General features: G+C 38.6%; 1 protein-coding gene across 12 annotated transcripts in view; it reads right to left on the bottom strand.

Moving 5' to 3' along the window:
* PARD3 (par-3 family cell polarity regulator) overlaps positions 1-16,439 on the bottom strand; it is a 449,586-nt gene that overhangs the window by 126,515 nt on the left and 306,632 nt on the right. For all 12 annotated transcript variants that reach the window (XM_069006483.1, XM_069006487.1, XM_069006484.1 and 9 more), the window contains one exon: positions 12,572-12,788. In XM_069006483.1, the coding sequence (XP_068862584.1) occupies positions 12,572-12,788 (217 nt within the window). The remainder of the gene's footprint in view (positions 1-12,571; positions 12,789-16,439) is intronic.

Here is a 16,439-nt window from a genome sequence, read left to right as displayed (position 1 = left end):
TTAGCTTCTTTTGTTAAATCTAACACTTTGCTAGGCCAGAGACAAATACTGCATCTGGTTACCATGATTTTTTGCAACCCTAAAGAAGTACAATTTAGAAAATGGGTACTGGTCTAAAGGCAGACCTTATAAGAAATGCTAATGAAACATAAAAACCCACCCATTTTACTGGCACTCAAGAGATGGCCAAAGAAAAAGAGAATAAAAAGTTGCAAGAGAAATTTGCTTCAAACTTTCCTGCCAGAAAAGGAAAAAAATCCCTCAGTAATACTAAAAGTCATCATAGCTCCATTTTACAACCAAAACGCTTTGCTTGATAGGCCTGCCTTAGGTAAACATCAGCTACAACATGAAAATCACAAAAAATGCTCACTAAGCACATGCAACAGCAGAGAAATTAGGACAGAAATGTAAGACACAAGCTAAGACCAGGAAATTGCAGTAACATTATTCCAAGAACTTAAGTCCTGCAGTCATGAAGTTACACTCTATAAAATCAGCAAAAGTTAATACAGACACACAAAAAGTTAATCAAACTAGTTGCAGTTCATCCAGAACCTTCCAATAATTGTATTTTCCCTACAGATCTCATTACCTAGAAATGCTAACACGTCAGTCAGCACTTTTTCTGTCAGTTACTAGAAATCTTTGTTGATACAAACCTCCTAGAAAATAACCACTGTGGGATAAATTAAGCAATAGGTGATGTCTCCATATCTTTAGGCTCATTCACATATTTACACTTATAGGAGGTAGAGAAGCCACAGTCAATTTCCAGCAGAAGACCGCAGTCAACACTGTGGATCTGTGGGCCAAGTCTAAACAAAATATTCCTAAAACCAGTCAAGTGTGAAGCTGTCACTATCTTCTCAGAGGATGCCTACAACACCAAAAAAGCAATTCCCCTCACTGAGCTACAGCACCCTAGTGCTGATGGCTGTAGGGTACAGTTTAGGGTTTCACAGTGCCACTCAAGTCTCCTTGTGGCTAAAAGAGAAGGTTTAATTCTATAACCAAATAAATAATGCCAACAGGACACCTTCACAAGGTACTCTAAAACACAATTCATTTAAGTGCCCTGGGCTGGATGGGATTTTGAGCAACCTGGTCTAGTGGAAGATGGCCTTGCTCATGACAGAGGGGTTAGAACTAGATGATCTTTAAGTTTCACTAACCATTCTGTGATTCTATGAATCTATACTACCATAAAAAGCAGAGAGCGAAAAATAACAGGCACATTATTTTGAAAGTTTGCTACAAAGATAGGGCTGTGGCAAAGGGACTTAGCCTGAACCAAAGCTCTGGGTAGTAAATATTAATACGCCACTGCTGGCTTCACATACTCTGTCTCTTCTATTAGCTGATATTCTGCCCTGCAGCATGAAAATTTAGTTTACACATGCAGTTATCTTCTGGGTGGAAAATGAAGAGCGAGACTGCACTGCAGCAGCACCACCAGAACAAACCATCTCTGGAGTAGATGCAGTAAGACTCAGGTGGATCATTGCTGGTACAGCAGGCTGACAGCAAGTCCCTGTAGCAGCTGCTTCCACGGCTTGCCCAGAGCTACCTGGAGCCCAGGAGATGCCTGGCATCCTGTGGCTGCCAGTAGTCAGAGCTTGAGCTGTGTTCATGGTGACAGCAGTTGAAATAACTATATCAATTGTGATTTACACTGCTGATTATTTTAGGGCCAAGCTGGGAGCTGAGATTTTTTCTGATTGAAGAGATGTACAAAGCAGGGCTTGCCTGGGACTAATTACAGGCAAGAGATGTGGGGTGGTGAGTTGTTTGTTTTTTTTTTTTTTTTGTTCCAGCCACCATAGAAATAAGCTCCTAGCACAGAATATCTCAGACCTGGACCAGTCCCATACACACCGACATTTTTGTTCTTATTTCTACATGCTCAGGCACTATAGAAAGCAAATGACTAGGCCTGTATTTATTTAGAAACCCAGACAGATGATGTTTAAAATAAACCCAGACTTGACTTCAAAGATATCTGGCTCTTGAGATGTTCTTCTTCAAATGATAACAGCTCTCCTCATGCTCAGTGCTGCACACAGTATACAACAATTAGCACTGCCATTTTACTATTTATTCTGAATATACAGCCTAAAATAAGTCTTGAAAAAAAACCAACAATGAAAATGGCACTGATTCTTCATATTTCATTTATCTTACACAAGCAGTTTTCCTCCTTTGGGGTTATAAAAGGCAAACCAAACTAGCAAAGTATTTGGAGCTCTACATATGACACCAGGACTCCAAGCAGTTACAGATTATAATATTGTTGGTATCATTACCTGCTCAGCAACATCAGAAAAAAGAAATACTTTAATTGTCACACTACATCTGAAACTCCTGCTTGTGCCAGCATGTTGTGCTCTGAATTTCAGGATTTTAGCACTATGTGTTAAAGACAACGATAGCATCTATAACAACATTGTGAAATATTTGAGATTTATTTGTGGTATGCTGCTGTTGAAATGTGTAACAGCAGTTCAGCTTGCATACTAAACACACCCGGTGTTGAATATGCTAGAGGCACTTGCAACCGGTATAAAAATATACTACTTTCATTATTGTGGTACTCAAAATTGCTGATAAAGATACAATTCTAGATACATTTTTGTTATCTAATCTTTTTCAGATCTTTTAGAGCTAATCCATAAACTTTGTTACTGATTAGACATTTATTTATAACTTATAACAGCATAGCGTGAAAAAGGAAATTACATACATTTTCAGTGATTCATCTATCCAGCATCCATCCAGCATCCATCCACCTTCAAACTAAACTCATCACCAGTATCTGGAAGCTCTAGCATATGATTTTAGCATACATATATTTCATATTTATACAATATGGGAAACACCACAGGACATCAAAACCCCTGGAGACATTAGCATGGACCAGGTACTATCCTATTTTTAAAATGAGAAAATAGTTCCTCTTGAAATTTTAACCAGCTTGCCAAACTCCAGGAGTTTTTTGAATTGCAAGCAGAAAAAAACATAAGGACTAATTACACAGACTTCATTGACAAAGCTAAGCCTATGAAATAAATAGTCAGTTAACACAAGTTAACACTGACTGAACTAGTTATTTATAATAGAGAATTTCTCTACCAATACAGCATTTCTAAAATACTTTCAACATAAAATACAAACTCTTTAAAACAGCCATATCAGTAGTATGCTATTATATTTATTGAAATAAGTCAAGCTCACCAAGTAGTTTCATGAAACTATACTATGTTCTTTTTCCTTTTTGGACTAGGACCTACAAGACTGATAGCAACAAAGTCCTGAAGAAAGTGTTAACATTTGTAGAAACTAAGAATTTATCTTCTGCAAAAGCAAACATTTCAAAATTTACCATTAACCACATCATCAGCTAGACCAAACATACACTGTAAAACTAGTTCTTGAATTCAATCCAGCAGGATCTATTTTACAAACATCTACAGCCTTTTCTTGCACTTCTGCTTATTGTAAGTTTGTACAGAAGTGGTAAAATTTAATATGTGGTGGAAAACCACATTTACTACTGAAATGTTATTCTTGCACATCAAAAACGTTTACTGCTGCTTTCTAAACACGCTTACCTGAGTGCCATAAAATGCTGACCTAATGAGTCAGATCCACTGCGGCGCAGCGCAATCAGGTCTGGGCACTTGAAATGCAAAAGCAGCTCCTTGATACAAAAGTCATTCACACAATCACTAAAAGACGCTTTTGTATATGGCATACTTCAAATTCTGTAGTATTTTGGAATTAGGTACATATACCCCAAATTATCAGTAACAGGACAAACTGCCCAGAACAGAATATTCACACACACTGTATTTTGTACTTGAGCACATAGGCACTGTCTCAAGAAATCCCTGAGCTACAGATCTCTGAAAGTCTAGAAGACAGACCTGGGAAGAGCTGTATACAGTCACCCAGTTCTGGTATTCCACCCCTGGGAGCTACTACTGATCACTGTCAGAGGCAAAGTACTGGGGTACAGGAACTTCCTGGGTATCATTTAACTCATGTGTGACCAAATTCTTATGCTTTTACATTAAATCCTAAGGAATCAACCAAACATGAGCAGAGCTAAAAAGCAAAGTTAACTTCTTTCTTTTACAACTGGCTGAACTACAAATGCCTAAGGTTTTACTTGATATAAGTACTTTAGGATGAAAAGTGTCAGCATTAATACACTAATTTTAGATATTTAATAAAAAACAGGTGACATTTGCTGGTGTAGCATGAAATAGCAGAAAGGAAGATTTCTGTCAACTGTTTCTTCCTCAGTTCCACAGAAAATAATCCTCCCTTCTAGCTCAGTGGATCATATAAGACACTATTACCATATCAGCCAATCATGCTCAGTATCCTAATGGTTGCCAGTCCAAGACAATTTAGAATAAGATGCTTGGAAGCACAACGAAAAGAAACCTCTTTATAGATAAGTTCTTCCTTAACACTTAGCATGTCATGAATGTCATGAGTGGCTCACAGCCTCAAATACAGGCTCAGGTGTGTTAGTTCCTATACTCTTGGGTCCTGTGAGGGCAGCAGTCCCCGACAGTAATAGCTTATCACAAAGGTCCTTTAAAATTTAAATTTTTTGCATGAAAAACTTATTGTACATCTGCATGTTCTTGATTCATGAGAAGGATAAATACAGTTGACAGATTCACATTTTTTGTACCAGCGATTATTCAGTGTCTCTTATTCCTATCTTACCAAGGACAAACACTTTTCACCAGGAGAGTGGTTAAGCATTGGAACAGGCTGCTGAGAGAGGCTGCTGACTCTCCATCCTTGGAGATATTTGAAACTAAACTGGGCATGACACTCAGCTGACGAAAAGTTGAAGCTGGGCTGCTGTGAGTAGGAGCTGAACCAAGCAGAAAACCTTTCTTGCCCAAATCACTCTAAGAGAGCGGTATTTTCAGTATCTCTTCAGTTCCTTCTATCTTTTTTTTTCTGTCCAGAAGTCATCAACAGATTCAAAATGGGGGAAATACTACTTCTATACCCCATTGTCACCATGTTTCTAATATTGCCTTCTCTCTTATTCTTTCTACAAAACCTGTGTTCCTCTTAGTTTTTCCAGAAATAACAATTTAAAAGCCTAAATAAGGCCTCTGAAAGCTTTATACCTACTGTTTTCCTACTGAATTCAGGGAAACACAGGTGCTCACCAACTATTTCTACGCTGGTGTATTCTATTCCAGAAATCATACACTGGTTTATTTCCATTTTGCCATTTTCACTGAAGTGTTGCATAATTGCCTTTAATGAGTACTTCTTTGCACAACAGTAGGACATGTTAACATCTTAACAGGAGGCATCAGCCTGCCAACACACCACAAATACAGATCATTGCTCCTGGGAAGTGAAATGCAGTAGTAAGTTCGAGCTTTGCCTTTTAGAAAAGGATCAGCTGTCCTCCAGCTGCCAACTTAAGTACCTTATAAAAATATGACTTAACCACCTATGTCATCCCAGATACAAAAATATATTAAGTTGCATTCATTTTCTTCTAAGTCAACATTCCTATTCCTGTTTTTAAAAAGGATTTTCAAAGACGGCTCTGCTTTAAAAACATAATCTACAGCATCCACAATGTATACCAAGGTACAGGTGCTATCAGTAGTGAATTAAGCCTCCAAAGAACATTTCCAAAAGATAACAAAACAAATGTCATTAATAGAGCTTTTCACCTAACAAATGCTTCATGTCTCAAGACAGTATTTATGATACTTCGTTATGGACTAGCGCACTGCCTGGTTCGTCTTCAATTATTACATGAGGTGGAGGAAAAAAATCCTATTTCTATATGAGCTTAAACTGAAATTGACTTTGAATCTCTGAACTGTCAACAAATTCTTCCCTGAAAAGGCTGGCTTTGCAGAGATTATAAAGAAGGTGTCATCCTTGACACTTGCGTTCTATATTCATCCAGCAGGCCTGGAAGAGAAGTGCACAGAACGCCGGGCAGGATGGCGGAGGGCTCAGCTGTCACCCTGCCTGCCTTCCTCGCTTGCTTTGCAGGCAAAGACAGTACTGAAGGTGTCAAAGGTTCTCTATTTAAAGTCGCTGACAAGCAAAGGAAGAACACTGGGAGAATATGTTAGCAGCCACTATGAACTCGTCTCTAGTAACAAGTCATCCTGACACTTACTTCTGGATGTTGGAAACAAGAGCCCTGATTCTATTCAAATTTTAAAAAAAAACCAAAACAACCAAACCCCCATACACTATACCACCATCAGATTTACAAGTTCAAGATTTACTCTGGGAAAATCCAGTGTTAAGAACACATAGAGCAAAGCCCTGCTTTCTGTCAGAGTGACAAACCAGAAAGCCACATACGATTATGTTAATCTCCCACTTCAAATCTCCCTTGCACAATTGCATACCACTGCTTTCTGTGTTTCGTTTAAAAGTCATAGAGTTTACTAACCACTTAATGAAGCTGCATTCCTTAAATCCCTGACAGATTATGGGAACTTGTTTGGTTTAGAAACATAAATTTGCCATTCCACTACCCCCTGCCTCAATGACATCTTAGTCAAAAGCCGGTGTGCTTGGGGCTGCAGGCAATGAAACACACCTCTCCTCAAAGCTACTGCCTCCATCGAGCAGCAGGAAACAGGAAGGCAAAAAAGTGAACAGAGAAAGGAAGGAGCATGGCTTTCCTTTCTGAAAAAGAAAAGCTATTTCCAGCCAAGCTTATCTCTTTCAGTCTTGTATTTAGTTTTAATTGGAAAGAAGGAAGTGAAGAATATGAAAATGCTTTGAAAGACACTTGTAAGAGTCCTGGGTAATTGTCTGCATCAGAGATGACAATTTGCTGCATGGCTGATTTCATTTGAAAGGCTTTTCTGATGCTGTGTGTCCCAGTGGCTGGCTGAAACTTTGAAAACGGATCAGGACAAAGTAGCCCAGAGGAGCACAGAAAAGGTGCATCAACAGTATCCAACTTGCAGGCAGGATGAGGACGGTGTTCCTCCTCTGAAGTTTGAAAGGATATCCTGCCTAGACCCTGCATCTAGGATTATAATTATAGCAGATCATGCACTTTCTAGCTGGTGGCAGAAGGGGAAAAGCAGATGTGGACTTAATGACAGTTGTGCCAGCTGGCTTATAATAGCAGCAGGCAAAAACAAGAGCACAAACAGCCCCAGATTCCATTTACCTGACCAACGACCCAGCTCAGCGTTTCTGATGAAAGTCTCAGCACAAGCACTGCAAGCTGTCGGCAAGCTTCTCATATGAGCATTAGCAAACCCAGGCACAATCCAGTGTGCACACAATGACCTTCCAAATTTGAAATGATGCAGCTGACGGGTGTTTAAGCACTAACCTCCTCCTCCTTTGTGTTCCAAGACTCAAGATTTATGGTGTTTTGTTCCATGAGCACTAAAGAAAAAAAAAATTCTAACTTTCGGAGTTCATTCCCATGTTTTCCTTTAAGTCCATGTATCAGTAAGTGTCATTCACCAATACAAAGCCCTATTAGTCATGCTTCCACAGAAAATGGCGTTACTGCTGCTTCTTGAGCTACTGAATGATAGAAATCAGACCACAGATTTAGTGTTATCAGGTTTGAGGTATTTTCCAGTCCTGCTGATTAGGATATAATTCAACAGTATTTTACACAACTCTGGCATGTTTTAGTTATTGTGCCTAATTAAAAGTCTGAAGATTGCTATTAAATGAAAGAAGGCTATTACTAAATCAGTGGTGTAACCTTCGTGAGTTGCTTTTCATCTCCTCACAGACATTACAATGAGAAAACTTAAATGAAAACCAGAATAGGCAATACAAGGAAGTCATGTAACAAGCAACAGTAATCCATGTAGGTTATTCTCCCAAATGCCTAGTAGGTGGTCTCAGATGGCTAATGTGGTTAAAATGTGTAATTCAGAGCTACAAATAGTATGTTTATGAATCTGGACATGTCCAGTGCACCCTGGAAACAGCTGTGTGGGAGAAAAAAATAGCCAGCAGTATATCTGATTTCAGCTAAACAAGGTTGCAAACAGAATTATCTACTTCCTCTCACAGAACTGGAAGATACAACACTGCAAGGCTGCCAGTAATCATTTTAAATGTAATTATATCTAATTAGGATTAGATTTTAATGGTAATCTGGGGATATTACATTTGCATTGGTTATTCAGTGCATTGATTTACCCACCTATATGCTACAACACTTAAAATGGGAATTAAGGATCACCTACCATATGTTATGACTTTACATCTCCATCAACATTACAGGCCAGATCTTAACATACACAATCTCCAATACAAAAAACATCTATGCACATGATTAATTTTGAGCATACTCTCTTGTTCTGTGAAGTTCAATACCCAGTGCTTATGTTCTCCATTGAGAAGTCATGTTTATGTGGGACTCAGGTATTAATTCCTAGAGCAGAAAATGTATTTATTTCATATAACATATGAAATCCACAGATGCTTCAAATTACATTACATCTATTCCATAAATAACCTCCAAAACCAAAGCAGATATTTCTTGATTAAGCTCCAGGTTAAGATACAAGTCATATTCCCCATCTTTTGTTCTCATCAGCTGTTTCCTACATAAATCTAAACATACTGTAAGAATTTTCAAAGCCATTTTTCTCTGATCATATCAAGGGTCACTTGTTTCAGTAGGTTTGGGTATTTTTATCAGGCAGTGAATGACTGTCCCCAGATATTTTCAACAAGACATGACTAGCTATCTTGGCCTCCCTACTATTCCCTTTCCTGCCCTTGGAAACCCAGAGCTGCTTCTTTCTCCTCATTATTCTCAACATCTTGGAGGTTCATTTTCCCCTAAAGATATTATTCCTCAGACACATCCTTTGCTGAGACTGACCACTTGCTGAACATATTTTACTTCACCAGTCCAGTCAGCCATCAAACAACTATATCCAAGCTTGTACACTGGGAAGAAGCATGAATTAAATGCAGGGATTGTAAATGATCAGCAACACCATAGCAGATGTGTCATTTCATTATCTTCCAAAACCTTCAAATATAACATCTCAAATCTTCCTCTCTCATATCCTGAGGGCATCCACTTTCATAAAAATACTCTGTACATGACAGGGGCAAAAGGAAGGGGAAAAAAGATACCATATACCATTTTCCTCTCTCAGGAGAGGAATGTCAAAGAATCGCACAACACAGAAAACCATTAAATTAATGTACATCTACCAGCACTAATTACAGGCACACTCTTTGAAACTGTGAAGACTCTTCCTTAAGGCAGCACTACAATGGCTTCTTCAACTACTGATTGTTTTTGTCAGGTTAATTTTTATGAAGAAACAAAATCTCTAGTTACAAATAGACTCAAAATGAGTAAACATATTTCATATTGCATTTGGAGAAGCATACAGATTTTTATAAACTTCTGATGTCAAAACATATATCCACTGAAGGCTTCTCAGCAGTGAAACAAAAAGCTAGTAGAACTTCCTATCAGCTTCCCAAAACCTATTTGGTCAGCTGGCAGTGGCCATCCAGGCACCCTCTAACTGGAGAAGGAGGAACTGCATAGCATCTCACAGGCCACAGGATTTGGTACATGATCCTCTTGAAAGGCTAAGATGAGAATGATCCAACTACTCAGATAAAACAAACACATTCAGGTGTAAGCAAAAAGCACTGCAGCACCTGCCTCTCCTCCAATAGACCAATATTTCTGCTCAACACTTTTCTAGGCTAACTGCTGTCCTATTTTCATCTGTGAAGAGACTTCTCAGCCAAATTACATAATTAAATAATCTGTTGTGCCCTGAAATGTCAATTTGAAAAAAGAAATACACACATGCTCACACAGGTTTATTTCAGTTAGAAGGGTGAACTTCCAACCCGCCCACAGCCCAATGTCGGCAAAGGTCCTCAGGAAATAATGGGAGCTGTGTGGGTCAGAGTCACACAGTTTTGTAGTTTTCAGTTTGCAGTTCTCCTCCAAGGTTATGTCAATCCTCTTTACTATGCTTGATACAAGCAGTAAAACAATGGAGGTGTTTAGAAGATTTACTTATGGTTTTAACTTCTTTTCTGAATCATCCGGGGATTTCTTGGAAATGAAGACTAGATACTGAAGGATAAAGGTAACACAGGGTTCTCCAGTGAAACTTTCCATCTCACAGCAGAGTTTAATGAAGATTCCAGTGGCAAATCCTAAGATTTCAACTGAATGCAAGGAGACTTATTTTCATACATCACACAGACTCGACTCTATGAGCTGCCAGTTTGCATACAGGCAACTAAAAGCCCTTTGGCTAAATACAGACATTGGAATAAAGTATCAGTTAATAGCAATTTCATCCCACAAGTGTTTTTTCCCATACAGCCTAATGAAGAAAGATTGTTTTAAGATTAGAGCACTGAAAAGGAAGAAAAAAGTGAAAAGGGGGAAAAGAAAAAGAACGACAAAGAAATCACAATGTTGCACAGAACTAAAACATCCAATTATGCTTTGATCCTGGTTTGAATTTTAAATGTTACTGTCATCATTATTTTCTATCACACAACTTCTTTCAGTGATTACTTGATATCTATGATATATGTCAAATGTACAGAAAAACAAAGCGTGTTATAGGTAGAAGTAGTAGCTTATCTTGCAGACATTACAAAGCCCATCTCTCAAACATTATTGAGAAGCCTGTCAACAAAGCAAATCAAGCACCAAGTGGAAATGAGGCATAATGCTTAATTCTCTCAATCAGCATTTTCTTGCTTGCCAGGAACACCTCTCTTGTGTGGGCTGACAAGGTGCAAGCTTATTTACAGATTCAGGAGGAGTCAGCTATATCCAGATAGCACTGCTCTCACATTAATTAAGAGGAGACTGAAAAGTAAAGTTCACCCAGAAATGGTAGTGAGGGAAAAAAACCTCAAGAAAATGTTGACTGTTATGAAGAGCAAACAACAAAGCCTTGGATCACCCTATTAGTCAAATTAGTTTTGTTTCCAGATTAGAGATTTCAGAAGTGCTATATCAAGCATACAGAATGCTATATCAAGCATACAGAAAAGGTTACATTGTCTGGACCATGGAGCTGCCTAAGATTTCTAGATGCTGTAAACACTTTTTGACTGAACTCACAAGACAACACTCAAGGTATCCAATACACTACCCCTTAGAGCCCACAGAATTTATCATGAATATTGTGCCTCAATTTTACCTGCCATTTCTGCTGTATAAACAGGATGGAGCGTAGAAAAGAATCAGTCAGCATTTCACACCTCCTGCCTTCCACACTCTCCCAGAGTGGGGTGCAATGCTCTGCTCCAGGCTTGAATTGAGGCAGGCAAATGTCCAGAAGATGAGGGCATCCCCATAGGTCTCACAGAGTCCAGGCTGAAAGACTCTCCTCCTACCTGACATGTGGGACCATCTCCTATGACCCTCTGGTGTTCTATGGCATACACTGTCTAACAGCCTGGTATTATTTAATGTTTTCTAAAGCAGCTTTCAAACTTTCAAAACAATATTTTCTAATTAACTACTTTTTTTTCCCCTAATTAACCAGTTTTTCTACTTACTACTCTTGTAATATGATTCTCAGTCACAGAACAATTCTCAAGAACCTGTACAGTTACAAAACAAGTTCAACTAATATTTTATAGGATAAAAAAAGTAATGGGATGAAAGTTAAATGAAGCTCTCCTTACATGCTTTCAGACCAGAATCATTAATAAATATTTAAAATAATACTGGTACCTCACTTTAAAATTAAATAACAAAACAAACATTGCCTTAATATTGCTTTTTCTTTGAAATATATTTACTCTAGCTAGCTAAAAGAAGGACTGATTTTCTTGCTCTCTCACCTCTTCCCACAAGTGATCAAAGATGTTTGTCATGTTTCAACATTTACCCACAACAGCAGGGTGCACCTCAGCAGTCTGCTCCTTTCAGATCACTTATGTCTGCTGGAGAGATGACTGCTTTAAAAAGAACTCAGAGTTTGGTAAAAATCAAGTCTTTCACTGACCTGTTCTCTATGGGTTCTCAGAGCACACAACCTTACTGAGATCCTGTTTTCCTTGAGAAAAGCATGCTGTTTTTCAATCTCAAACTGATTCATCTCTTTCACATCATGCCTCCATGATACCAATAGTCTTAATAGCAAAGCAAAGAAAACCATTCATTTACCAACACATAAGCTTTGGGTACAGTAATAAAGAAGAAAAATAAAACAAAACCCCAATTGCTTTGACTTGTCAAAGGATATGTGCATGACTTAGGCATCACAAAAGACTGTTTCCAAAACCAAGCAATCTGTGTCTTAAAACTATTTTCTCCTTTGCCTTTCCTTTCCTTTGGCCTGCCAGCCATCTCCTTGTTTTCCATTCTGAGCTGCTTCCCTTCCATGACACCACCCATGGGCTCAAAAATTAAGAGATCAGCCTATATATATCAGGTATGGATTTGCATAGTAAAATATAGCTTCAGCAAGAATTCACAATATAATGAATAATCAGAAAAAGTTCTTTTTATAATTCATTCTACATTTGATTGCAAAGTACCTACCTGAACATGTCTCCTAAGCCTTTCAGCATTCCTTTCTTTGCCTTAATTTTATCCTTCTCTTTATCTCGATCTTTCTTCTTTTCCTTTCCAGTTTTTTTTCTGTCACCTTTATCTTGGCTTCCATTCATGTGTCTCTCTAATGAGTGGGATGGCTGGTCACTTGCTGTGGACACAGATTCTCTACCAGATCTTGAACTCTCCTCTGTGTCTTCCTCCACTGAAAGCACATATTAAGAAACATCACTTACATAAGAACAAACAACAAGGGCAGACTTTTTGGTATATTCCACAATGTATTTTGAAGCAGGATATATGCAAAACCACAAAAAACTCTTTTTCTTTTTTTTTTTTTTAATCAGTATCTGCTCACATAGGGTTTTCCAAGAGTGTTCATTAGAACTATTAAACTCATAAAAGCGAGGAATTCACCTTTGCAGACCATTCTGCAAAACACAATTCATACTTTACGGGTACTCTGGATAATGTATGGATTAATAAAGAGGATTAGCAAAGTGATGTTAATTGGCCCATTTTGTTTCAGTATCTAAATCAGTTGAGGAGAGATTTAGAAATAACTGCAAGAAGAAACAACAGCAGTGCAGCATGCCTTGTCCATAAATTCTTAGTAATATTCTCATAAAAATATGAAAGTCATTAGGGAGTGTTAACCCTCAACACAAGCCATAATAGACTTTTTCTTCGTCTGCAAGTAATGTAATAGTTTTGTTATGCTTCTTCATTTCCTGGAGCCATTTAGAACACATCATGCACTATGATTGTTATTTTTGGTGTTATTCTTGGTTGATATGGGGCAGCCTGGGAGGTTCAGGTGGGGAGATTTCATCCAGTGAAACAAGTAAAATCCTTTAAGGGCAGATAACATGTTCCTTCTCTTGTTTCTAATCCAAGATCAGGAGTCCTAAAGTACACCCAAGGTTAGATTTAACAGACGACATGTATTTCAGAAAGTTTGAAAGAAAAACGACTAAAAGAAAAAAATTCACTGAAAACCTGAAAACTGCTTCAGTAGTTTAGTAAGAAAGAAATAAAACACTTCAAGCTGGTAGGTCAGAATCCTGCACTGCATGGCTAGTGAAGCTGTGACTTTTTACGAGCTCTAACATTTTATATCAACACATTTAAGTAAGGGCTCCAACCATCTCCCAGCTTTCCAACAGACTGCACAAAGCAGCAATTAGGATCACAGATGCATACTTAGTATTGCCTCCTGTAGTTCCAATGAATACAAAGGCTCCAAACAACTTTTGGCAGTAGAATTTGAAAAATACAGTCTTGCTTTATATATACAGAGTCTATAGAAAAGAAAAAAAAAGCTTTTGTACTCAAGAAGATTCGGAAATCATCATGGCTTTTAGAAGGAAAAAAAATGGGTTTTTAGTTTTACCTATGTTTACTACTTAATATTATTCTGCTAATATTGCTCAAGACCTCAGCAGCTCTTCTACAGCCAATAGAAGAGTGTAATTCTTTAGAAATTTCTCATATATAGACTACTGTAGAATATAAACTTGCTTTTCTTAGTCATCATTCATCTTCACCTTACAAGTAAATCATTGAACCTGAAAAGTCTACAAATCACTGACTGAAAGCCATTCAATATCATCTCTTCTCTCTCTCAGACACTTGCTTGCAAAATACTCTTTATTCATTAACATTACAATCCATAAACCTGTCCAATAGACTTTGTACCTATTCACCAAGCATCAAGTTTTCTATAAATATTCTCCAGCCCTGGATGATCACATAAACATATTTCAAGAAAAATATATCATGTCAGATACATCTCAGCATTAATAACTATTTTTGAATCTTAACTAGTACTCTGAACTACAAACCACCAAGAAAATACTAAAAAAAAAAGAAAAAAAAGAAGGAAAACAGAGGACAGGCCTTGGCATTTAATTCATGACTGCTTTGAGTAAAGCAGATGATACACCTTCTCAACTGCAGACACAGTTTTAATATTCATGTAGTTGTATTTTAGGAAACTAATAGGTCCTACACGTGCCTCTGTACTAGCTGTTCTTGTATTTTTTTTGGTCACAGCATTCCTTAATCAGTGTCTGGAATGATATTTAGTTATTATTAAAAGAATTGTGGAAAAACACTTTGGAATAGAGATGTTAATTTTTTACATGTTAATTTATAGCTACAATCTGTTCCAACTAGACATTTAAAAGATTGTACTTGCAAACGAATATAATTAGTAAAAAAAAAAAGTGTATGAAATTTCTGACAAATTTTGAAGTCAACTGTTTACTTGGAACTTCACTGCTAGAATTTGGAAGATGAATCAGTTTTGACCTATGTTTGTTCATACTCATGTAACAATACATTAAATAAAAAGTATGTATTGTTTCCTGTGCTATGCTGAGTTGCAGAACAACTTGTCATAACAGTGTGCAGTGCCTCAGGAAGGGTACTCCCCAATTTGGTGCTCCTGCTGAGACTCTCCATAACACATGCTGCTCGATCACTCCCCCTCCCTCCCCCTTCCCCCTGCAGCAGGATGGAGAGGACAGCTGGAGGCACAAAAGGTAAAGATCATGGGTTGAGATGAGAACAATTTACTGGAAACAGCAATGAGGTAAGAAAACCAACTCCCGTGGTGCCGTCCAAGTAGCCCGCTGTCCCACACCGGGCAATCTTCTGCCGGCTCCGAACGGGAAGGATGGAAACCAATCGTGGCGCAGGAGGGCAGGGAAGCACCCGCTCGGGTTTGCCTTGCCCACCGATGGCACAGGTGTGCGAAGGAGGTGGGAAAGAAGAGGAGGGACTTCCTCATGAGGGGAGGGCGTTTATTGGAGAGAAAAACCCACGGAGAAAGCCAAAGAAACGTGGCTTGCAGGGGGTCTTGTACCCCCACAATATGGGCGTGGAAAACATAGGGTAACCAATGGAACATCAGCCAGGGGGTGTTACCAAGGGGGGGAGAAGGAATCACAGCAAATGGGAGAAGGGGTAGGCCAGGAGGAATAACGAGGACCAATTAACTACCGGGGAACATAGAACTCTCTGGAAAGACAACCCAATATGAGAAATAAGGGGAGGGGAGGGCTGCGGCCAATGGTAAGGCACGGATTTCTATATATTTCACAGCCTTTTGAATGCCCAAGGCTTCAAACCAATGGACCTTTTGGTCCACTTGATTTGGCTGATCATAGCTCACCACAACAACCAACAGTAACAGCAACACTACTAATAAAAGAGCACACAAGGAAAGAATGATTGGCACACAAGTTCTCACCCCCAACAACACCCGACCGCTACCTCCACCACCCTACAGGACCTGGCAGGGACCCCTGGAAAATGATGTGAGGTGGTATGGAATAGCCTCTGGGTCCTGGCCATGCCCCCTCCTGGCTACTGCAAAAGTCCAGAACCAGGACACAAAGCTTTCACTTATTACTTATTTTGCACATTCTATGAAGAACATTGTCTCCTTTCTTCATTTGTGCTGCAATTAATATTGTCTATTGTACACAGTTTGCTTGCAATTAACTCAGTAGCTTAGACTGAGGCCTGTGAACTGGGATGCCTGTTCTCCTGCAGTCAACACTGAACACTCTACTGGACTCAATAGATTTCCAGTTTTCTTAAAAGCACCCAACATGAAGAAGCTTGTTTCACTTTTATGCAGCACAGTCATCCTGCAATTAACATACACATAATTACTAGTGTTTAGAACAAATGCAAATGCTGCTCAATTAAAATTCAAACCCAGGCTACAAATGAAACATCTAATTTTTGTTATGTTGCAGTAATGACATTAGGTTACTGCAAAACACAGGATGTATTTGTTTTGGTGCTGTTATTTCCTTTTTTTCCTGCAACCTTCTGCCTCCCC

This window comes from Aphelocoma coerulescens, chromosome 2 (genome assembly GCF_041296385.1).
Source record: "Aphelocoma coerulescens isolate FSJ_1873_10779 chromosome 2, UR_Acoe_1.0, whole genome shotgun sequence".
Classification (NCBI taxonomy): Eukaryota; Metazoa; Chordata; class Aves; order Passeriformes; family Corvidae; genus Aphelocoma; species Aphelocoma coerulescens.
Note: the sequence above shows the minus strand (reverse complement) of the source record. Positions and strands in the feature narration are given on the sequence as shown.